The sequence below is a fragment of the Metopolophium dirhodum genome, chromosome 8 (genome assembly GCF_019925205.1).
Source record: "Metopolophium dirhodum isolate CAU chromosome 8, ASM1992520v1, whole genome shotgun sequence".
NCBI lineage: Eukaryota > Metazoa > Arthropoda > Insecta > Hemiptera > Aphididae > Metopolophium > Metopolophium dirhodum.
In genome coordinates, this window is record NC_083567.1 from 8,796,044 (window position 1) to 8,816,847 (window position 20,804).

Sequence of the window (20,804 nt, forward strand, 5' to 3'; positions counted from 1 at the left end):
TAAGTATTATTATCATAGTATATAATATGTTTCAGTTTGTCTTTTTAAGCTCAATTTTCAACTTAAAATCTAAAAAGTTTATCTCTTGGTCCTATATAATATAACAATATATATACGCTCGAACAAAATCCATTTGACGATCTTCCGAATTCTCAATAATTGTTTACCACCACTACCTCCACCACCACCACCGCCACCACCACCACCGATGTCGAGTTCCTAACTTGTATCAGTACTCCGTAGAGTATTATTATCATCGTCGTCGTCGTGCTTTAGCGTTACCTACCTATATATAATCTATGTGTATATACAAATTCGAAAATAATAAGGCACGGTCGAACGGGAAAACACTATATACAATAAAGTTTGTTCGCCGACAGGTGTGTGTCCCTTCTAAAGTTAAAGATTTTATTTCATTACACCGCTTAGCGCTTATTATGTTTGTATGTACCTACGCCGCGGGTATATAATATATGGTGGATTGCAGCTGTCAGTACATGCCTCCGAACACCTATATATTAATTCTACTATATACGGTATACGGTTCAACGCCTTTAGTAATCAAAAGTTTCCCTATACTGTACAGCTAAAACCAATTCTACCCCTAACGTTTTAAAAACCCATTGCTTTCGAGTCTTGATTATTTTGTCAAGAGGGTTGTGAATCATTATAGCTGCTGTTTTCCCAGACCTTTTTCCAAAGCATACTCGAAAAGTCTCAATCGTCATTTGTTTTCAACTGTTGGGGTTTTTTTTTTTAAACATAATATATAGAAATTAAAAAAAAAATGGTTCACTATGACACTTGTGGTATTCTTCTCCCGTCCGCACGCGCAAGGGAAGGGTTGGTGGAGATTTAACGGCTTCGCGTATATCGGGCGAGCTTGTTGTAACGAGGGGTGGTTTTTAAATCCCTTCGTTTTTTATTCAACACCGTGTGTTGAAATTAATTCCGCATTTAATGATTTCGAAAAACTATTTCACCAAATGTTTTTGGAAAACCTTGTCCATCATACGCAATAAATAAAAATTATTTTTCCATTCGTTATAATCGTCAAATATAACACTGTATAAACGATTTTTTTAAACAAAATATGTATACCTACATTTTTAAGTTCATAGCGTCACTGTGTAACCTACCTAGATATGTTTATGTAATGTTATAATGTATTTATAATTATACATATTGAAAACATATAGTTACCAAAAATACATTATTTTGTGCCAATATTTAAATACAATTGAAAATCAAGTCAAATAATTTAGATGGATCTTGACACTATATTTTGGTCTACATTCTACATGCAGTCTACAGGCATTGCAGTTATTATACGGTATGTCGGTATTGTATTGTATTGGTAAATATTATTATATCGTATTATTTCGTAAAAGTTGTGATATTATGTTATAGCTAAGTCTTTGAACTATATAGATATCATTCATGTTAAAAAAGGCTGCTAAATAATTGAACTTAGCTTTGAAACGGGCCGATGGATTAGCTCAAATTAGCACGGTTTTTCAATGGTACAACTTTGGCTCTTGTCAATATACTCAAATATAGGTTAGTGGATACTCGCTTTTTTTTACTTAGCTTCGTGCCACTATACCGTCGCGCTGTATATATTAAATGTATATCGTATTCTTTATTCATCGATGTGTACAAATGTGTACGCACACTGCAAGTTGCATTAGTTGCAACAATATTATAATACCTATACATGTTTATTATGTTGTATAAATTCCAGGGGTGGTTGGTGAAAACGAGCACTAGACCGTATGCTGCACGCGGTAAAGCTGTATGGGAGAAGTATAGACGAAGACACTTATATATATATATATAGTAGACGAAGATGTTACGATGACTTCATAATATTATATTATGTATAACCGACGTGTACGTGTTTTATAGTCGGCACAAAAGTGTATATTATAGCTATATAGGTGTATGTGTGTGTGTGTTACTCAGTGTGTATATATATATATATTCTATACTATAATATACATATATATATATTGTTATTATCGTTATATATATACGCCGTGCGAGCAAGCAGGCGTATTGTTTTTTCTCCACCGTTTATTATTATGGCATTGTTCTACATATATATTATTTGCGTGTAGGTATATAATATGTATAGTATATATGTTTGTATACATTATGCGTGGGCGGAAGCTTCGACGACGACGACGACGACGACTATAATATAACACTATATACAGTAATAATAATAATAATAGTAATAATACAATGCGACGGCGAGAAGGGAAAAATCTTTTCTTTTTTTTTTTTTTTTTTGTTATTCATCCGAAGGGATTTACACAAGTTTTATAGCTGTTAAACGTCGGCGCGTAAAAATTATTGTTTTCTCTGGTGGCGACGGCGGGTGTCGCCGCGAGACGAGCGCGACGGAGCGGCCGGTGGCGAAGGTTACCGGCGTCGGTGGTGGCGAGGTGCTGGGGGTGGAAGAGGAGGTCCCGGAGGCGTGGACTCTGTTCAATTTGAAGCGCATTATTCATACACGCACCACACAAACAGACGGACCTCGATCGTTTTCTGCGCAAAATTACCGCACGTACCAAAAAATATATGTACTTAAAATAAAAAAAAAAATAAATATTTTTGGGCATCTGCAGTATTGGTGTTTTTTTAGTCGAAATTATATCGTTATATTGTACGCATTCGTCGTCCCGAACCGTCATCGACCCAACATACGATTCAACCAGGTAACTAGAGTGATAATTAATTAATAAGAATAATAATACCTATTATAGTGGCTAATACGTGGATTTATGTGCTCTGATCACGTTTTCGTCTCATTCATTTGTTAACCGCGACGCCTTATAAATTATTATTATGCGTATATATTATTATATAGTCGGAACATCTTATGCCTTGTTACGAGTTACGGCAGAACTACTGAGTTCTCAACCTTTTTTATAACGCGTACCTCCTGCACAGTTTTAACATCTTCATGTACCTACCACTTGACCAAATAAGTAATAACGTTTTTTTTTATTTTTGCTTATCAAAAATGAATACGTTATTTTACATGTATGGAAATGTATTTTATTAGGAACTCAAAATTATCATAACATAAGCATTTAATGCATAAAAATAAAACTAATTATATGCAATTGTTATTTAAATTATTATTATTATCAAATAAACCAAATAATATTTATTGCGATAATGATCCATTCTATTGTTTTTTTATAAAGGGAATTTTTCTTAGCGTACCATTAGCTAGAGCTTTCCACGTACCACTAGTGGTACGCATACCACATATTGTGAAACGCTGCCTTACGGGATACTTGCCCCATGCCTGAAATCAAACTTACTTTGATTTCTTCTACAAACTTGTTCAAGCCGTCTTGTAAAATATACTGTTTAAAAGTATACAAGTACAGATAGGTACAGATAATATTATTCTTAAAAGTATTTAAAATACGTTTTTAAATGCTCAGTAAATACAGTGATACTTCCAATTTTTTATAAAATATATTTTAAATTAAAATGGAAAATATATTAACTAAAATAATAAGTATGTATTAAAAACTTAATATTTGTTTTTAAGTACAAATAATTTGAGAAAGGATTTAAAATACTTTGTCCAAGTACTTTTTTAAAAGTGTTTAAAATACGTATTTGGGCACTTACTTAAAAAGTATTTAAACTCTTTTACTCTTTTGCTACTATTACTCAAGTACTTTACAAGACTGGGGTCAGGTATACAACAATGATTTGGTTTTTATCACTACTTTTTTTAGAATTAATTTTTTGCTGGTATGGCATTGCTTTTATAGATCACTTTTGACATTTCCCTTTATCTAAATAATTTTGGCAAAACGTTGACCAATTTTTGGCAAATTATAGTATTTTGAACATTCATAGTTGATCTATCAGTTGAATTTTGTGTACAATTTGAAATATTTATTTTTAATACCAGAAAATTTAACACAGGCTCGGTAACGTGTTTGTTCTAACTATATATAGATCAAATACCGTTCCTCTACATTTTATTTAGAACATTTAATACCTAGTGAAATTGATTTTTTCACGTGATATAGTGGAACAACCATAAAATTATTAAAGATTTGATTTCATATATTATTTTCTTGTGAATGTTCTTTAATTAGTTTGAAATTGGGGTACCTGTCTGACATGTTCATAAACCTACATTTCAACTTTTGAGTAATATATATATATATGTCCCGAGTCCAGTGTCCACACTCCACAATATTTTAATATTTCAATATTCTCCTATAAATACTTTTTTCAGCTTAAATGTTTTAAACTTTTAATGTATGTTGTTATGGTTTTATTTTTAGAATTGTAGGTACCTGTTATATATTTTAATATAATAGGTATGTGATAGGTTGGGTTGAGATTTTGAAAGCATTTAATTATGTATGTACATCACTTTTATGATAACTTTTTAAAAACGTCTTTTATAATACAGACAAGTGCACTATATAGTAAACCTAGTTCAGATTATAATTATTTATAAATTGTAATTATTATATTGTCTTTAAATTTTGATAGTTTAATGGCCCAAAATATACAAACAATTGAAATATGCAGTGCTTATGATTTTATATTATAATATATTATATTCATAAGTAATTTTAATTTCAATTCAATTCACAATTATTTCAATAGCCATGAATACAAACAAATGTATAATTGTACAGGTTCAATTAGACGACCCATTTTTAGGTTAAGTTTGTATAATTATTATGCATTAAATTATAATTCATAAATCATAAATATTTTTTTGACTAGGTTTACCACGGAAAAAGATAATTTGTTGATCAGTGTTATAGACCCTTAATGTATTAAGACCCAATAAGTTTGTATTTCATTAAACATTAATTAGCATAAAAATATGGACAATTTGTAAATCATAATATAATGTGTTGACTTGGTAATATATAATAGATTACATTAAAAGACCTATACATAGTTCAAATGTTTCAAAAGTTATTGATTAGTAATCAAAAAATCAGTTTTTTATGTGTTTCTCAATTATCACTCCCAAGAAAAAAAAACCGCAGATTCAAAATAATAATGTATTTTTTTTAAATCTTATTTAAGCCCTCGAAAACTGTGGTCATTGGTCTGTTACTGTGAGGGAAGTTATGGTTAGTTTTTGACACGTGTGTGTGTGTGTGTGTGGCAAGGGTTTATCACTAAGAACCCGGGCGGTCACCCATCTGGCAACTAGTGGCACCGGCTGGTGCTTACTCTCAGATCAAGTTTCGTGACTGATTGCAACCACCGTGTTACGCCAAGCTACATTATAATGCATTGTATTATTACAAAATATGTGAAAGATTATATGATTGAATCAAAGTTGTAAGTTAGCTATATTAATTTTAAAATCCAGGTGTCAAAATAGTAAAAAATTCATCCTCTTTCATATCCGCCAGTCGTCACAACTGTCTATAAATTAAGGTGGCTGATAATACGTATAACATTAATACTTCCTATATTATTAAATCTCTAGAAAAATAATCAAATATAGTTTGATATTCCAAACAATCATTTGCTGGTTAAAAATAATTAAACTCTGATTTTATTATACTATATTATAATATTGTAAAATGCATTTACATAATATTCAGTAAGTTAATGTATAATATTTTGTAATATTTAGATTACTCAACTTGACTACTATAGGATCGTCAATAGCAAATAATAAAATGAAAATACAACTTTTGTGAACCCTGTTTTTCTGCGTCCCTCTGCTGACAATACAATGTGTCATAAACTATATAATAGTAATATACATATGTACATATACATATATATTAAACATATATCATGTGTGTAGTACTCGTTTAGAAATATTTGTTAAAAGTCCGTCATGTCGTCAAGTCCGAGTTCATAGAGATTATGGTAATTTTTCGACTAAAATCCCGCGGCAATAAACTTTCCGTGTTGCCTCATACTATATAAAGTGCTATTTTTAATACCTCTTGCAGCAGACAATATGATAATATTGTTATTATCTGCTCGGGTAACTTAAATTATTCAAAATTCCGTTAGCCTACACCGATCATCAATATTAATAAATATTTTTTTTTTTTTACCCTCGCGATATTCGCAAAATGACGTCATTAATCTCTGCCGACTTCTAACTCCCGTTGAGGGACATCCGTCCAATTTATGTAAATTATACAGCCGGTGCATTTTTGAAACCACGCCACCACGTCCCCACCAGATGATGAGAAAAGGGAAAAATGTTTTTCTCACTATTGTAATGAAGGTGTCTGGTTAAAAAACAGAACGTGGAAATATCGTCTTAATTTATTCCTAAGAGATTTTTATTTTTTTTTGTTCATTTTTTCAGTTTACATTTTTCACGCACTAAAGCACTCAGATAATACGATTTTTCTTTTATATTGAGATATTGAAATTAAAATACATCAACAGACGCATATTTCCTCGCTAATGCACATTTTGTTTTATGAAAACACAAAGATCGTATACAGTAGTCCTTAAGTCCCATTATATAGCTATATGCTTAAAAAAAAACATCCTTTTGTATTGCATTGTTTAAAATAATTACAAGAAAATGTATGAAAATACAGTTTTAATAATAACAAAAATATACCATATTTAACAATTCGAATAATCACATAAATTCAAAATTATTTGATTCGCTAAGTATTGTATCTAACTCATTGTGCATAATTATTAAGAGGACGTCACACCCGCATGTGTATTGTCTCCGCTTTACACGTACGACATAGACAATCGCGTTTACGCAATCTTAGTAGAACTCGCTCAATTTTGGTTCTAGAGTAAAAGTACCTATTACAAAATTGAATTGTGACAATATTTCCGAGGGAAAAATGGAGCGTTTTTTACATTATTTATAATATAACGTTCATTGTATCGTTTAGAAATTGCGAAAATGTCAACATTTTTAAATGACCCTTACTGATCAAAATTAAATTTTTTTTTTTAAAAAACCACCGTCTTGCCCTCAAAAATATTGTCATAGGTGTTTTTATTCTAACACCTAAATTGAGTGAGTTTTACTCAGGGGCATCTTCAGGTCAATTCCATGGGAGGGGCGAAAACATTTTAGTCTTAAATACCGCATTGCTAAACAAAAACTTAACATGTATATATGCTTATATAATTTATTTTATAATCTATTTGTTTGATGTTTGTGTCAACGATCTGTACAATGAGTGTACAAACAATTAACTGAATTTATAAAATGTATTTATCTATTGACAAAAACAGTACATCCTCTCGACTTATGGAGGGACGTCTCTGGTTCTATTCAGACTGCTTACGTGTGTAATTGTGTAAGACGGAGACAACACATGGGGTGTGACGTCCTCGTAAGCGTAATATTTTAAATCACTCTGTTCGATATATAGCTTTTAAAATGTATATGATGTAAAGTAATAATAAGTTCATTATTACTCATTGAAGTATATTTCAGACTTCAGTACTTATATAAATGTGTAAAAATATATAACAAATGAATGCATTATATTCATAATATTCTCACTGCAGGAATTTATATAATATCATTAATTATGAATGTAGTAGTATTAACAGAATATGTAGGTAATAGTATTTAATATAATCAATGATAATATTCTTGAATATAATTTATTAATTTCTGCAAAAAAAAATATTATTAAAATAGACTCTGCTGGTGCATATTATATATTTATATTGCATGGTTTAGTTTTCGTATTATGAATTTAAAATGGATGATAAATACCAAATAAAAAAAAAGAATTTATAATATTTGACTGCAAATATATCTACTAAAATAATATTTTATAAATTATTGCAGTGGTTTCAATACATTTCACTAAGAAATAAATTTAACAAAATTAAGCTTAAGTTAATTTTTTTTTCTTTATCTCAAAATTTTTCTCTCGTATCTCCACCATGAATATATACATAATGTTATTAATCAATAATAATTAAAAAAAAAAGATATATAAATTGATCACCCCATAAGTATTACCTATAGATTATAAATAGTTCTACAATCACAGATGGAGAATAGCAATTATTCTATATTTTATTTTATTTTTGAAAAATTATGATCAAATTATATTCAGTTAAAATATAACTTGATATATTATTTAAAAATTACGACTGAAAAGTGAACTCAGTAATGTATAAATATTATTATTATTATTATTATTATTATTTTTTATTGATCATTGAGCCCGGCAACTATGGCCATTAGCTATTTGTTTGTAGGGGAGGATACTGTTGGTTAGGATGGGGGATGGCGGCACTTGTTCTCCGGACACTGTGACTTATCCGAAGAAAAATGCCTCTCGTGAACTGAGGCTTGAACCAGCGCCGGTGTGCGTCACAACCGACGCCTTAGTCCGCTCGGCCACTCCGTCCCTCAAATATTATTATTGTAATCATTTAAAAATATATATTACATTTGAAGGTTTTGGGTTTACAGACTATGTTTTGGCTACATTTTATACTTTATCTAAAATACGAAATATCTAGTTATCTATAATAATTATTATATGATATCAGTATAGCCTGCGCCGAGGTATATATGAGCAATGAAAATCAGGCTCCAAGTTCCAACCCGGTCTACCTGGTCCTTTATTTATGTTTTAATTTTTAACATTTTTGTATAATATAAACTAGTGTTTTCAAAATCCGTTTGTATGAAAAAAAAAAAGAAAAAATGTCGGTTAGACTTAAATAATTATTTTTATGCGCATTTCCATTCGTGTTATATGTACCTGTATAAAAATATACTATTATGGAATGATTCATTAATTTCTATTCCAATTTTTGTCCATCTGAAAGGGAAAAAAATAATATTAATTTATGTTGTTTTTTTAATGGAAAAAGTTTCCTCTCTGCTACCTCGTTTTGTCAGCGTCATTTTTTTAATTTGTGAAAAAGACGTTTAACATTACATTACTACCTATATTTATTATTTATGAAAAAAAGGGATTTGTTTCGTTTTGGTTATAGTTGCCAGTGGTTAGTGTAGGGTTAACATTTGACGTGATATATGTTTGTTTATATTTTTTTAATTGCTTAAAGTTTAGAAAGTATATTTTTAATAAATGAAACACGATATTACGAATTTATATCATTATTTTTAAGTTGTTGAAATGCACTGATTTATGTATGCTATATTTTAAAAACACTATTATATTATGCATACAAAATGATAATTTTTCTGTTGCAACAACTTAATATAATCGCTTAGTATAAACAATTATTATATGCATGTTTCAGAAAAAATCAATATTGAAAAATATTCAAATATATTCAATAAAATATTATTAAGACTTAAAAGTAAGAGATAGGTAGTATGAATATATTTAAAATTTAAATGTATTCATTAATTTTTATAAAAACTCCTTATAGTACCTATTATGAATAGATACTTTTTAATCATTTGCAATACAACCTCAACAATTAAACTGATATTGTATACTTAATATATTTATGTATACATTTATATGAAATATGAAAAACATTCATAATTGATACTCATTTAAAAGAAATATTATAATTGTTGATAACCGTAATAATTGTATAACAATATATACCCACGGGTATTTCAAGTTAATAAAAATTATAATATTTAATTTATTTCATTGTATTCACGGCATTTTAAATCGGAGACGCTTTATTGTCACAAACTCTAATGTAACATTGTAACGAAATTGATTGAATTTTAGTTAAAAGTTTTCTTTTGTCTGGATTTTCAACAGTAAATTAATCCAGTTGTGTCGTATAGAATTCGTTGCGAACATACAGTTGGTAAACTATTAATTTGAATATCTGCACCATATCGCAATAATGTCTTCGGATGAACATAATATAATAATATAATACATTTTACTCTGAACGTTCAATGGGGTTGTCGCGGTGAGTATAGAATATTCCAAGTTTGTCAAGTAGGTACTTGTTACGCTTAATGTAGGTATATAATATATTATGTAGGAAAGATAACACAATAATTTGAAAATGTTATTCTGAAATTGTTAGGCGAGTGTTTGATTAATTACTTACTGTCGGGTATTTTTCATTTTTACAACGTAGAATTATTTACATAATTTATTATTTATTTGTACACGCGTCATTGTGTATTAATAATAATACAGTATAATATAGCATTCATAATGAAATGCACGAAATTCCGAGTGTAATATTCATTTATAAATACTGTTTTGTATTCAATAACGACGACAATACTGCGCTCGTACTTTCTTGACAATATAATAATCGTTGTCGTCGTCTGTGATGTGCTGGTGCGAAAGGGAGCGACAAATTGAAACAGATTCGTATCCATGGAAATCGTCTGCTGCTCGACAAAACGAAAAAAAGAAACACAGGGGAAAAGAAAAGAGAGAGAGGAAAAGAAAGGATAGGTATAGTGTTTTCTCAGGTCTCCGGCGTTTTAATTAGTTTGTCGAAGAGGTAGGGGGCATTAAACAACCGTCTTGTAATTAAATCGGCAGTGGTGCAGCACGGTACGAATCTCAAAGAGTATTAAAGTTTCGGTCCCTTTCAGAGTAATTAGCATCCGCGGAATAGGACGCGTGAAGTGGGAGGGGAAGGGGTGTAAGTTGCAAATCAACAAAGTTTTCAATTCTACCTAGAATTCTATTTGACATTAATTCAAACCGTCTCGTTCATCAGAAAGGATTTTAATTTAGTCTTCTTTATTATTTTTATCGTTTCTTATAATATATACATTATATATAGATTTTTGTCTCAGTTTTGACGCTGACTGAACGCTTGGAACATCCAATGTCATTAATTACTCATTTCGGATTCTCGTCTAACTATATATTTTTATGCATATTATTTAGTCGAACTAAATGAGAATATCGGAATAATTTCGTTTATGCTATTTACATTTTAAATCATAACAATTATTATTATTGCCCCTTTACTTTTATAGATAATTTTTATTAGTATTTAGTATATTGCATTATCGCAGCCGTTTTTAAGATTTTTTTTGGTACCCGAGTGAAAATCTGTCTGCGTTTTCATTGATCTCACCAGTCTCCGAGATTTTATTTATTGTGGTGCGGTTATTCGTTCGCATTCAGTGGCCGAAGAGTGCAGTGATTTATAAAAATAAATAATTCAATTATTAGATTATAATTATAATTTATTAATTGTTATATAATAGTAGTACATGATCTATGCGATAATATATTTTATCAACAATCATATTAACCTAATAAGTTATAAACTTAAAAATATTCTATGGTATTCCCATATTTATTTGCAGTTATGGATACCACATAACTACCAGTCCAAGTACCAGCTATATACATTTAGGTAGATAAATTATATTTCGTCGTGAATTGTCAATACATTTGACTGACCGCGTGTCCACGAATATATTTATGAGATATTATGCGACCTTTATCTATCATAACTGTTTTATTATGTACTGTTGTTATGTAGGTACCTACTGACTACTTGTAATAGTGTACAACTTTAATAAAACGGACCCATATATAGTAAACTTTGTAAAACGACGTTACACAACCGCAAGTCGTTCATTACACACTAAAAAACAGTTACGAACCGTACGACTCGACGCGGTGAGGCGTATATTATCGCGATGAATATTCATGCAAACATCTTGTTCCGAATAAGGTATGCCTATTATAGGCTATGCCACGTCAACTGCAATATTGCGATACTTATTCCGGAAGGGCGAGAAACAACAGAATATAAATATGTATAACCTACCTCCCGCGACCTCTTAAATTTAAATTATCAATATTTTTCTGCGACCTTTTATTCCAAATTATTCACATATCTAGAAGAGATATAAAAACACGCCGAAGTTGACCAAATGAGATTTTGACGGCTGCGTTGTTCAGTGGCGGATCCAGGACTTAATTTTGGGAGGGGAATGGGAGGGGGGAAAGTACAAAAAGTTTTAAAATTGGCTAAACACAGTGTAAAACAAAGAAAAACTACGGCAATGGGGGGGGGGCAAATGACCCCTTTGCCCTCCCCTTGGATCCGCCACTGGCGTTGTTACAGTTACTTTTTTAATTATTTCGGTGAGAGTATACGCTACATAACACGCAATGATAGGTAAAGCTTTAAAAAAAAAAAAACAATCACATAATTTATGAGTGTGTATGTATGTGTGTGTGTGTGTGTGTGTGTGTGTGTGTGTGTGTGTTTTATTTCATTACACTGCTATAATAGTACCTACCATATTAAATAATATTATATTGAGAACGATGTAATTTATAAATAGTTTTTGATTTTTGGTTATTAAAAACAATTATATTTTTCATGCCAGAGTATCGGTGTTTTGCGGTCAGCAGAATTATTAGAAAGGCACTTTGCCTAATTCGAAAACCACACGGGGTCCAATAAGACGGCATTATTTCTGACCAACAAACAACTCGCAGATCATACACCGCATATAATATAATATATATAGGGCGTACCGCCTTTTGTTTGCATCGGGGTAGAGTCTTTTGTTCGTCTGGCCTGTATATGTATATGTACCACTATTCGGCAGTTTGCCATTCCCCGAAGATTTGCTCTCCTTTATTGTTTGTATACCCTATGGATTTTTCGTCATTATGCATATTTGCATTCTAAATTTCTAAGCCCTATAATTAACATCGAACATAGAAAGAACATCGGTCTCAGATCTATAGATGCACATTAAGCCGTGTGCGTGTTAGTTATTATATAGATATATTAACTGAAAGTGGATACCTGCAAAGGCCAGGCGATTTAGTCTATGTAGCGGGCAAGCATATTATAGGTAGTCACAATTGAATTCGAAACGTATTTACGTAATAAAATACATTATAATAAGCCTGCGATATTAATTATGACTGCAGCAGTAGGTACCTAACTTTTAATTTAATTACCAACTTTGCACTATATAATATATGTTAATAGTTACAGTTTGGACAGACGTATCTATATATAGTTGTACACTAACTTGTCCTACGTATGGAATATTATACTATATAATATTAATACGTATCAACGAAACGTAGGTATATAATATATAGTATGGTTAAGAACTTGAAAACTTTTCGACTCATTATGTATATACTATATACCTACACTAGTTTTGATTGTATTGTTCGTACAGTTAATCGTATACACGATGGAGCAATATTATAAATTATAATAGAAAATAAAAGAATTTTATTATATAATGTGTCTAACAAACGTGATTATATTAATAACTATAGTATTATAAACTAGAAAAATAAAAATGCCGATCTAGTAGTGATATCTTAACTAATTAAAAATACCTAACCTATACATATTATAATTAAAAAAACTTTAAAAATGTCCTTATAATAGATTTAAAATATTTAAACTATTTTACTCAAACTTCTACTTTTAACTCCAACAACTGTTTTTATTAAATGAGATTGCAGAAAAAATGAGTGAGTGAATATGAAATAAACCAATACCTACCATATTTTTATATTATATGTTTTTCCTCCCCAAAATTCTCGATTAGAAGTTTCTTCACTTTGTGAAAACGCAAAAAAAAACTATTTAATAGCCAATAAAAGTCAGGAAATAAATAGTCTCAAACTTAAACTGTAATATTTATATTTTGTTTTATAATTTGTAAATTTAATAAGTAAATAAGTACCTATTAATGAATCGAATATAATATGAAACTTTACGAATTATCGTCACTCATTAATCTCAGTAATAGACCTATATAGATGAAAAATAAACCTAGTAATATGGCTAATATATAATATATATATACGACATCGGGACATCCGAACGCTATGTAATAGTAATATTATATCAGGTGTTATATATGTTATTATTATTATTTAAAATTTGAAATTTAAAAGTTTATTTAGTGAATTAAATGTTATACCTATTTTCTCGTACAGCGAACGATTATCGTTTTAATCACTGAAGTAGTCAGTGGTGGATCCAGGGCTTAATGTTTTTTTTTGGTGGGGGGGGGGGCAAATGCCCCCTTTGCCCTCCCCCTGGATCTGCCACTGGTGGTAGTGTGATGTATACATATGTGTGTGAGTGTGTGTCTACGTAGATAGGTATATAGTCTAGGAATGCGTGTAATGATGTGCATTTATGTATATGTACATATAATATAACATTTACATATACATACACATAATATTATAGCTATTATATATTATAGGATTTTAGGAGACCGCGTGTAATATACATAGTGTATACCTAACCACGGAGAGAAACGCGAAGGGATGATTGTTCCCCTAAATGACAAACGTATAGCCGTAGGAAACGTGAATGTCAAACTCACACACACACATTATGTATGTGTATATGTATAGCGATTGTTGTACGGGTGTGTGCACGCGCGAGTGTATAATATGTGATACAATGGAAATGCGAAATGTAGAGGGGGGATCGACGGTGTAGCGCGGTGCAAATTGGGTTCGAATTTCCCATTTACTCGCGATAATTGAATTATTCGCATCGCAGACGAGAATATTATTTCGCATTGTCTGTCCGGTTGTCAACTGTGCATAATACGCATTATCTGCAGCGGGTCCGACCGACCGACGCGCGGTCCCTGTCACGTCTTTTGTTTCCGGTTTCCTCGCCTCCTCATCGGTTGGTTTCAAATATTTTATTTTATTTTTTATTTTTCTCTAAATCGAAAAATTAATAATAACGATTCCGAGAAAACCTATACATATAGTATAGGTACGTCATAATAATATTATTATAATATTATTTATTATAATCTTTGAGCAGTATAATATATTATAGTTCCAATATCGCGAGAACGATGATATCTAATGCGGTCATGCGACGCAAACAATAATATTATGCAGTTATATAATATTATAAACTGCCGTGCTAAGCAAAAGTGCCGTATCCAACTATATAGAAAACAATTTTAAAATTAGTTAGAACGGCATCGGATTTAGGTAGGTTTATCAGCTGTACACAATGTTTGTAGAAGAAATACACTTGCAATTACATTGAATAGGCTATCAACTCAATAATCGTTCTTATTGAAAACGCTGTATGTAATAGGTATAACAAAAAAAATTAGAAGTACTAAGTAAGAACGCCACATCTTACGCTTACTATAAGCATAAACGCCGTGTAAATATTATATGTTTATAGATACGGTGTTTACGCATAACACTTCCATGATACATAATAGGATATATTATTACTGTTTTTATATTAGTATGTGAAACACAAAATTAATTTTAAAATGTAAAAAAAAGTTGACAAAAATTAAAATTTTTAAAGGAAATAGCGTATAACTCCAAATAACGGAGTATTATAGGTACCTACATTTTTTATTTTTATTTCATTATTCTATACCTATAATCTTCCTTTTTTTAAAATGTATTAATAATTATTTGTAAATTTCTGATTTGATTGTGTACCTATGTCAGTTGATAGCACGGTAAAATAGCTTTAAAGAAAAAAATAAGATAAAAAGTTGAAACGTTTTAAAAATACTTCAGCAAATGTGCGGTATGTAGGTTCCGTTTTGTTGAAAAAAAATAAAAAGCTTAGACCCGCCCTTTAAGCTTTTAAGGGTTTTTTTTCATGACTTAAGGTAGATGTACTGTTTTATGATGCCGGCCGGTCACTTCTTCAAGGGACACATTGTATAAGTACTTACATAGTTATACAGTTACGATGAGGGTAGCGACTATATGTGATCATATTAATATCTCGTATCGTTGTATCGCCGGTTGCCGATAAGCGCAATATATTTTGTTAAATATAAAATCAGTGTCGTATATACATAACTTGTGTTATGGGGAGAGGGGGATTAGTGGGTAACCCTAACCTATGTACAAAATAATAGAATTTTAAGATATTTATACACATATAAATAGTATACATTCTTAAAAAAGACTATATTAACTGGCCGCAGATTTAAGTAATATGTTCAGAAAAGAAAGAAAAATGCCTTAATTTAATAAACTATAGGTAATAATATTACAAAATTTAATTTTTTTTATCGGGAGTTCCAATTTTGTGTAATAACCTTTAATATTGAGCGAATTTATGTATCAACATTATTCGTCAGTTCACATGCATGGGATTTTACAATATTTTAATTTTTAAGCAAGTGATGAATATGTTAATATTAAAAAACTCATAACTCGCTTAAAAATTAAAATATCGTAAAAACTCCATTTGAAAACACATATGATGATGTACTTACTTAAAAGTATAAAGTTTGAGAATAGGTCTAGGTTACTACATAAAATTAGAACTGCTGAAAACAAAATATGTTCAACAATATGGTATGGCGACCTCTTAATTATCCGAATGTATAGTCCTATTGAGGGTTAAATAACGGCCGATAACTTGTTCGCTATATAGTATAATATTCAGGTTTTGAATATCTGTTACGACTATATTATATACGGTGTATTGCTGCAGTATATATAATATAAACTTCCCTATTATTCTTAATTATAAACGAGACGTATCGGTCAGAATAAAATTGTCAAAAAGAACCGCACCCCGCACTGTACCTACCTACAGCGAACATGGTGGTTCCATAAACCGACAAATTATTTCTCCGATCGATGTACTTATGTGTTTTTAAAAAAAATTATTTATACACCGAAATCCTTGAAAAATTATTCTGCTTCGGAATATCACATCAAATATAATGTGTATTATTATGTGTATAATATTGCGGTAATTCAGAAAGTTACAAACATAAAAAAAAGTTAAAAATATATATTTTTATCGACAATCAGTGTTGTATATTTTTCAAATGTTATGGTAAAGAAATAATGTTTTTAAAAACAACATGCATTTACAGGAAAAATAACTGTTTATTGATAAATAATATCACCTTGAGTATGATATTTTACTATACATACAGGAGGTATATATTCTAAATCGCGTCCAGTGCGGTTATTGCTCGACGCGCAACGATTATTTATATTTTCATTTTAAATAGTGTAAATTAGTTTCCACAAACGCGTGAAAATTTGATGAGATTATACACTACTCGTCGTTGTCAGGTATAGTAGGTACTCGTATAATAATAATATGAGCAGCTGGGGGTGGATCGTCGAATACAATTACGGTGGAGGTAGTAAATTCTAAACGAAGTCCATTCGACGTGATTGCGTGTTTTTTGCTTTTGCGCGGAAAAGGCCGGCTGCGGTATATACATATGTACATTATAATATAATATGATGGGGACGGGCTGCACATACGTATATGCATATGCGGTATTGTCGAGGGCGATGATGACTAATGAGTCCTGGGGTTATAGTTAACTAGACGTGCATATATTATTTTCCGCTGCTGCAGTGCATATACCAATTATAAATTATTATATTATTATATTTTTGGACGCCACGAGACCGCGCGCAAATCGAATTTTATATTCGTCACTCCGCAGCGCAACGTCCAATTGTAATTCAAAACTTTCACATAAATCTCTGGAGTGTTCAAATTGTCATCGGCCAAAAATAAAATTATAATAATAACACTGATTCGATACAACTGTTGTTGTGCGAACATAATCATTGCCACTCTCTATACAATTATAAATTATAATATATAGGTATATGATTCGATCATACTCGAGTTTGTATGGATATTCCGATGTGGGTATTATATTATGATATAATAAATTGATGTACCTAATTCGCACTGAAAGACGAAAGTCATATTCATTGACTTAAATGTTTTGTAATAAGACGTATTAATATAATATTATATAAAATACTAAATAGGTATCTGGTCAATTGATATTTAGTATTCTATGACCAACAAGAGATCTGAGTATATTATTATAATATAATAGGTATGTAATATATATATATATATATATATGTGTACCTATATAGTTATTCGAAAATTACGCATTGGTTGTACTTTTAATAATCTTATTCGTATATACATATTTTGTATTCCAAAATAAATATTAGTAAATATTATATGTATAGCGCTGTAGTTGACTATAATAATCGAAGGGCTTGCATTATTGTTTCTAATGTATTTGTGATTTTGTTACACTACGATAGTATAACTCCTAATACAAATATTCTTTATACTTTTCAGATTATGTCGGGCACAATGCGCGAGTCTCCGTCGGACTTTAGAAATGGAGATTTGATAAGTCGTTTATTAGCAGCCACGCCACCGTATCAAACCAACTCTACGTTTGTACCGCCGGGATTATATTTTAGCGAAATGCTGAAAAGATTCGTACAGGCAAAATCTTGTGTACCCTTATCCTTAAATAAAAGAGGACGAAAACGGACCTGGAAGGATAGCGGAAAGGCCGAACTACCGTCTGAAGCCAAGCAAAAGAAAATGGATTTCGTACCAATACCGCAACCCTCACAAACGGAACCGCAATTTCCATTATGGTACCCGCCATTTTATCCATCTACTTATCCGCCGGTGTATTTTAAGACCCCGGAAGCGGAACCGCTGAACTTACAAATACGGTCGGACCCGTTAAAGCAGGACAGACATTATTCGGCGTTCCGTGTACCCGAACCGTCCAAAGTCGAAGAACTCGAAAACATCAGCAATAAACAGGGAACGAGTTATTTGATGGGAAACTTGACGAAAATATACAGGCAAGTGGCGCCGGAGGAGGAAAAAATTATCGATGTGGAGGGGGATGGTCCTGAAACAGCGCAAACCGAAGGTGGTGAAAAAAAAAACTGTAAGGATTTAACGGCTCTAATCGGATTAGAATTAGTTGTAGATTACGTGAAACACGGAAATAATAAAGACGGTCAAAATGATCAAAACGTCAAGTGTTGCCAAAATGCATAGTTCAAAATATGTTATATTAATGCTATTTAATCAAACGTAAATTTTTTAATTTTTGTGTACCCCGCAGTCAGTATTATATAAATAATATAATATATATGATAAATATATTGTGGTTTTAGATCTCTTACGTACATCAAGGATGTTCAAAATGTCATTTAATTATTTTTCTTTAGTTTCAAAACTTTATAATATAGATTAATAATTAATAGTTTAATTAGTCATGATACCTAAGTACCTATATTATATGTATTATCTATATTGTATATCGAGAAAAAAAAATTTGATATTCTGATTATATAGGTACTAATTTATTTTAACAAAACTATTATACAATTAATGAAGATCATAGTTTGAGTGTAAACATCAATATTAATGTTGAATACTTTTGAATGGATAATTAATCAACCATAATAGAGGATGTTACACCGACATTCGTTGTTTCCGTCTTACAAGTGCGTAACATGGCAAAATTTGCGCTCAGCAGATCACGTTTAATTTCGTTATTTTAAAAATTGGAGAGAATTTACCTCTTATAAAATTTAAAGGTAAGATTGTTCTCTATGGCATCTCATATGCTTTTTGTTATATTTTAATTTTAAAGTGATATCTGAGTATTTTAGAATTGTAAATTGATTGTATATCTTAAAATACTCATAACTTGCTTTAAAATTGAGATATAACAAAAAGCCTATAAGATGCCCTAGATAATAATTTTTAAATCGTATTAGGAGTAAATTCACTCTAATTTTTAAACTAACAGAGTTAAACGTGATCTCCTGAGCGCAAAATGTGCTTTATTATACGTAAAAGTAAGAAGGAGACAACAAATGTCGGTGTAACGTCCTCATGACATAGTATTCTATAAATTATTATTATCACAAAATTGTCTAATTAATTGTGTTTATAATTTTATTTCAATACATCCATCTTCAGGATTTTAGTAATTTGTTGCTATTATATCTTATAATGTGTATAAAATGAAAATTACATATATCTATCTACTAGTTACTTTATACAGTGTTTACCCGCATACACATTTCGCATTACAATATTATCGTTACATATAGGTAATAATTTTAGAATAATATAATAAATAATTATAATACATTAAAATAATTCAAATTTTGGGTAGGTAAACTTAATTATCGAGTTCAGCTGATAACTTTTTACCTTAGATCGGACATTCCCATAAATAATTAAATAATATAAGAATCGTTGTCCGTTACATAGTATGATATTATTGTAAGACATTGTGATACACAATCAATAATTTTAATTTTAATATATTATTATATATTAGGTATAATGTAATAATTAATTAATTAGTAAAAATACTGTACGAGTTTTCATAAATATTTATATTTAATTGTTCGAACGCATTGAAATAGATTTAGTAGACAAATCTTGGAAGTAACTAGGTACGATATCTACAAATAAGTCCAGTAGCGTATCCAGGGGGGGGGGGGGTGGTTTAGGGGGTTGTAACCCCCACCCCGAAAATTGTTAAATAATAACAACATTTTCATTAATAAATTATTTAAATTTAATAAAATTAATTTTAACCCCCCCCCCCTCCCCCTGAAAAAAATTCTGGATACGCCACTGCAAATAACTGATAATATACCTATTTAAATTCAGATTAAAAATAAATTATGTGGCATTATATAGGTCATAATAAATATTAATTGTGAGCGTGATTTTTTTTTTATCCGTCATTTTATGTAAAACATACTTTTAACAATCACGAAAGTTGTTAAACGATTAGACTTGATTCTCATTGTAACTATCTAGTCATCATTTCGTTACCTATTATAATATAATATACATTGTATTATTATTTTTATTATTTGGTTATCTTTCAAAAACCTTGGTTCAGTCGGTGTTACACTATTATTACTACTAAATTATTTGATGTATCTATAAATTATAATGAATAATTATTGTTATATTATGTTTTATTTATATTCTTGAATTATAAATAATACTTAGTCATTTTGAAA

The 20,804-nt window shown here is 30.3% G+C and overlaps 1 protein-coding gene across 1 annotated transcript; it reads left to right on the top strand.

The window, feature by feature from the left end:
* Positions 1–2,523: 2,523 nt before the first annotated feature.
* On the top strand, positions 2,524–20,804 carry LOC132950284 (uncharacterized). Its single transcript, XM_061021643.1, has 2 exons — positions 2,524–2,723; positions 18,076–20,804. The coding sequence occupies exon 2, from the start codon at positions 18,079–18,081 to the stop codon at positions 18,802–18,804; it is 726 nt and encodes a 241-aa protein (XP_060877626.1). The 5' UTR covers positions 2,524–2,723; positions 18,076–18,078; the 3' UTR covers positions 18,805–20,804.

Excerpts from the sequence above, each read along its gene's own strand:
- LOC132950284 (XM_061021643.1), top strand. The coding sequence starts at position 18,079 with ATGTCGGGCACAATGCGCGAGTCTCCGTCGGACTTTAGAAATGGAGAT.